The 5,133-nt window shown below is 61.5% G+C and overlaps 1 protein-coding gene across 1 annotated transcript; it reads right to left on the reverse strand.

Moving 5' to 3' along the window:
• Positions 1–407: 407 nt before the first annotated feature.
• Positions 408–3,793, reverse strand: LOC136465683 (uncharacterized). The gene is made up of 5 exons (XM_066464325.1): positions 3,500–3,793; positions 3,221–3,307; positions 2,596–2,758; positions 1,937–2,312; positions 408–585 (listed from the first exon to the last, which is right to left on the reverse strand). Exons 1-5 carry the CDS (start codon positions 3,791–3,793, stop codon positions 408–410), a joined length of 1,098 nt encoding a protein of 365 aa, XP_066320422.1.
• Between the last annotated feature and the right edge of the window lie 1,340 nt (positions 3,794–5,133).

Consider the following 5,133-nt stretch of genomic DNA (forward strand, 5'->3'; position numbering starts at 1 on the left):
AGGGCACGGACTGGCGAGTCCTGTTCCTTGATTGCCTTGTTCGAGAAGAGCTTCCTGCAGACAGGACCGAAGCCCGATGACTTGCGCGACGAGCCAAAACTTACGTCCTCAGCAACGGCGAGTTGTACAGGCGAAGCCCATCTGGCGTCCTCCAACGGTGCATCACCACCGAGGCAGGCCAAGCCCTACTTTGGGACTTGCACGTGGGAGCCTACGGGCACCATGCAGCGCCTCGGACGCTCGTCGAAAATGCCTTCCACCAAGGGTTCTACTGGCCAATGGCGGTTGCTGACGCCACCAAGCTGGTACGCTCCTGCGAGGGATGCCAGTACTATGCGCGGCAGACGCACCTCCCGGCCTAAGCCCTCCAAACCATCCCCATTATATGGCCATTCATCGTGTGGGGGCTAGACATGGTTAGGCCTCTGCAGAAGGCCCTCGGGGGCTATACCCATTTGCTGGTAGCTATTGACAAGTTCTCCAAGTGGATTGAGGCTTGTCCGATCACTCGAATAAAATCCGAGCAGACGGTGCTGTTCTTCACTGATATCATCCACACGTTCAGGGTTCCGAACACCATCATCACTGACAATGGGACACAATTCACCGGCCACAAGTTCCTGGTTCTACGACGACCACCACATCCGTGTGGCCTGGTCGGTCGTAGGACACCCTAGGACAAATGGCCAAGTAGAACGTGCCAACAGCATGATCCTACAGGGTCTCAAGCCAAGAATATACAACCGGTTCAAGAAATTTGGCAAGAAATGGCTTGCTGAACTCCCGTCGGTCATCTGGAGCCTAAGGAACACTCTGAGCCGAGCCACGAGGTTCACACCGTTCTTCCTGGTCTATGGAGCCGAGGCCATCCTCCCCACTGACTTGGAGTACGGTTCCCCGAGGCTACAGGCCTACAACGAGCAAAGCAACCACACTGCCCGTGAGGATGCCCACGACCAACTGGAGGAAGCCCGAGACGTTGCACTGCTACACTCGGCCAAGTACCAGCAAGCCCTACGACGCTATCAAGCCCAGCGCATTCGAAGCCGAGACCTGAAAGTGGGCGACCTGGTCCTGAGACTGAGACAGAGCAATAAGGGCCGCCACAAGCTGACCCCGCCATGGGAAGGGACGTACATCATCGCCCAAGTGCTAAAGACCGGGACCTACAAGTTAGCCAACGAGAAGGGCGAAATCCTCACCAACGCTTGGAACATAGAACAGCTACGTCGCTTCTACCCTTAAATTCCCAAGCATTGTATACATTGTTTCTCGAAATATAATAAAGAAGTGTTCTTTAATTGTTCTAATTTTTCGAGAAACCTCCCGAGCCCATCGATGAGGGATCGGCGTTACGATAACGCTATAAGGGAGACTCGGCTCTACCTCTATAGAGGTGCCCACCGCGGGGCTCGAACAAGACTCGGCTCTGCCTCTGCAGAACCGAGCCTCCCTCGGGGGCTAGAACGGGGCACCCCCCCCCCCGTAAGTCCCAGACACTGTTTTTTAGTCGTTTTTTAAAAAAAATTCTACGCCAAACTCTGTCGCGTACTCTGACAAATCGATTGTAAAAAACCTAAGGACCGAAAGTCTGTCTCAGGGCCAAAAGGCCGGCCGAGCGGCGAGACGGCTACGCCTCTGGGCTACGGCAACTCTCTCACCACCTTTTGCCTGAAGGGCAGCTTAGGCTCCGAGGAAGTTTTTTGCAAGAGATATGTTCAAAGACGAGACAGAGGGCGGAGGCTCGGAAATACAACAAAAAATGATTAAAAAGCATATACACACAAGTACTTTAAAAGGCCTCGACGGCCACAAGCGTCATGGTACAATGATGTAAGTCCTAATCTATTTACACGGCCCCTTTGGCCCAGGTCAAAACTCAGGGTCGCCAGCGTCGGCGGTCGGCGTAGGAGGAACCACCTCCTCTTCGAACAACCTGGCCAGTGCCGTGCCAGGGGCCTCAACCGCCTCCACCAGCTTCATGACCTCCTCGGCCTTCTCATCATCCTCAGACACGACGTAACCGTCGTTGACGGCCTCGAGGTCAATGCCGACGTAATGCGAGGAGACGACAGCCAGGGCGCGCTTGACGCCCATATGCAACGCCCCCCGGAGCCGCTCGTGGACTCGGCCGCTCAACGCGATCAAGCGGCTCCCAAGGGAGCTGCCCGACTCGACCCCCTCGACCTCTAGGGCCTCGCAGGCGGTACGGGCGGCGCTCCACAACGCGTTGTGCTCCCAGATCTTGGCCTCGAGCACCGCCTGCACTGCGACGGAGGCCTCAGCTGCCTGGGAGACCTCCTTCTTCAACCCTGCGCCAAGACAAGCGGGATGGGGTTAAGCACGAAAGAAAACAAGCCGAACAGGGGCGCAAGCCTATGAGACTCACCCTCGGCTTTCTCCCTCTAGTTTTGGACCTCGACCCGAGAAGCCTCGGTCGCCCTGGAAGCCTCCCTCTCCAGCTCTACGTCACATCAGGGAGTTAGGGGTCAAACGCAAGAAAAAAAACAAGGGGCGCGGCTCAACAGGACTCACCCTCGGCCTTTTCCTTCCAGGCTAAGGCCTCGGCCACCTTGATAGCCTCCGCCAGGGCACCTTTCGTCAGCAGGTGCGCGCCCTGCTCCTCCTCCAGCTGCTCGACGATGGCCTTGGTAGAGGCCGCCTCTTGTTCGGCTCGGGACCTGAAGGTGTCCCACTCGCCAGCCACCCAGGTCAGCTCCTCCTCCAGCTCCTGGATCCGTGCCGCCAAAGGGGCGGCCTGCTCCCAAGCCGTGGCCGCCTCGGCCTTCATGTCAGCACAACGAAGGCGGAGGTCCTCCACCTCCGCGCTCCGCGCCGATAGAAGCTCATTAGCATTGGCGAGCAGGTCTTTCTGCTACCGAAGCTGGTCCCAGACGTCCCTCTCCCGTCGGAGGAACATCGACTTCTCGAGCTCCTAGATATGTAGAACAAACGTCAAGCACTGGGAGAAAACTCAGGAAAAAGACGACACAGCACAAGAAAAGAAAGCGCGTACCTAGGCAACGCCGGGCAGGTTGTCAGCCACGACGGACAGCGTTGTCCGCAGCGATCGCTCCGCCAACCGACGGAATTGCTCGAGGGAGCCCCAGTGCCCCCCCTCGGCTGCGTCCTCGAGGGTGAACAGAGGCTCCCCCTCAGGGTCGTCCCGGCTCCACCACAAGACACGCGGGCTATCCCACCCGCGGGGCTCGGGTTGTACCCGGACGAGCGCCGAGCTCCCCTCGCCAGAAGTCAGAGCTGGCTGCTCCGCGGTGCTGGCCGCCTCGGCGTCCGCCACCTCCTTCCCCTGGGAAGTATCGTCGAAGGAGATTGAATGAACCTCCACCTCCCGGGCGTTCTCCTGCGACGGCGACGGGTCATCGACCGGGGGCGGTACCAAAGCTTGCCCCGCCTCCGTCTCCGCATCCTAGGCCGCCGGCTCCGCCGTGCCTGAGCCGGCCTCCGCCACCTCGGCCTCGGTGGTCCTAGGAGCTCCAACCTCCGCCACCTCAGCCTCGGTGGTCCTGGGAGCCCCGACATCCGCCACCTCGGCTTTGGAAGCCCTAGAAGCCCCAGCCTCCGCCACCTCGGCCTCGGAGGTCCTAGGGGCCTCGGCCTCGCCCTCGGTGGCCTCAGTGATTGAAGGCGCCTCGGCTTCACCTGACTCGAGGGCCCTGGCGTCGCGGGGCGTAGGCGCCTCCTCCCCCGCCTGCTTCGTGGCCGCCTCAGTAGCCTCTCCTTGGGCAACCGGCTCCTTCAGGTCGGCCCTGGCCAACGCCGCGCCATGCCGCATGGCGGCCTACGAGTCCACCCATCGGGCGGTGGAGCTGGTGCTCACCTTGAGCGCCTTAAGTGGCGCCAGGGCGAGCGCTTCCGCTTGACGCTTCCGGCTGAAGACAAAACACTCACGAGGTCAGCATACGACCAAATAACGAGTGGGAGATGCTACAAACTCCACTGACAAAACACTTACCTCGAACGGGGAAGCAATAGCTTCCGCACCGCATCCCTCGTCCTCGGCAATGGCGGTGGCGGCGGCAGTGGCATGGCCCCCGTGTCCGCCGATACCGGCCGGCCCTCGCCGGACTCCAACGCCCCCTCGGCCCTCTACAGAGGCGGTTGAGTCGCCCCCGCCATCGCCCGCTCCACCTCCGCCGTCGAGCCCATCGGGCTGACGGCACGCTTTGCCGATGCCCGTGTCTCGGGCGTGTCGGCCTCGGCCCCGGGGCGGGCGCTCGCCAGCCCCGAGGCGCCCTCTCCTCCTCCTGGAGATGCTAGGCCGCTCGCCGATGCCCCGGGCGTCGTCTCCCTGACGTCAGGGAGGTGGTCCAGGGGACCCCGCCCCGCCTCGCTCTCGTCGTCATCGCTTGAAAAATCCATCGACGACGATGACGGAGACGGCTCCTCCAGGAGACCATCGTGCCTCTATTGTCGGCGACGTTTCTCCAGCTCATCGCGCTCGAGGCTCTTCCTCTTGCGCCTTGCCTCCTCGGCGTCCTTCCGCTCCTTATACGCCTCGGCGTGCGCCCTGTTCTCCGCTCGCCGCCCTGCGTCCTCGGGAACGGGCAGCGGGGAGGCTCGCACATCCCTCATCCCCTGCAGGAACGGCAAACGCAAACAAGGGAACAGATTGAAAACGTAAGGAGCAAGGAGGCCTCGGGGGCCGCAGCGACGCGTGACTCACCAGAGAGATGTACCCCCGCGACGGGCGCATCGGGAACGGGGTCAGATCACTGCTCCTCTGCCGCCCCTCCACCGTCTCTCTCACCCAACGCAGAATCTCCTCGTCGAAAAGGGCGACGGCGGACAACCGGATGCCGTCGATCGGCTCACCCGGTGTCATCTCGAACAGGCGTTGCCACCGAGCCATCAGCGACAGCACCCTCCGACGGTGGAAGGCCGCCACGACCACGGCCGTCGCTATGCAGCCTCTCCAGCGCCCTCAAGAGCGGCTGCAGCTTGGACTGATCAGCCAACGGGACGCCGTACCTCCACCTCTCCGGCTGGCTCTCCACGACCCGCCCGGTATAGGGGGGAAGCCCGCCGTCATCATTGCGGAGGTAGAACCAGCTGTTGTACCAGCAGCGGTTGGACGACGCGAGCTGGGCCGGGATGTAGAAGGGCTGCCTGTCT

This window comes from Miscanthus floridulus, chromosome 7 (assembly GCF_019320115.1).
Source record: "Miscanthus floridulus cultivar M001 chromosome 7, ASM1932011v1, whole genome shotgun sequence".
Lineage (NCBI taxonomy): Eukaryota > Viridiplantae > Streptophyta > Magnoliopsida > Poales > Poaceae > Miscanthus > Miscanthus floridulus.

Coding starts and splice junctions, on each gene's coding strand:
- LOC136465683 (XM_066464325.1), bottom strand. CDS start 3,793: ATGCGGCATGGCGCGGCGTTGGCCAGGGCCGACCTGAAGGAGCCGGTT. Junction 2,759..3,220: donor GGAGCTCGGCGCTCGTCCGG/GTACAACCCGAG, acceptor GCTTGGGAGCAG/GCCGCCCCTTTGGCGGCACG. Junction 2,313..2,595: donor CGCGCACCTGCTGACGAAAG/GTGCCCTGGCGG, acceptor GTCTTGGCGCAG/GGTTGAAGAAGGAGGTCTCC.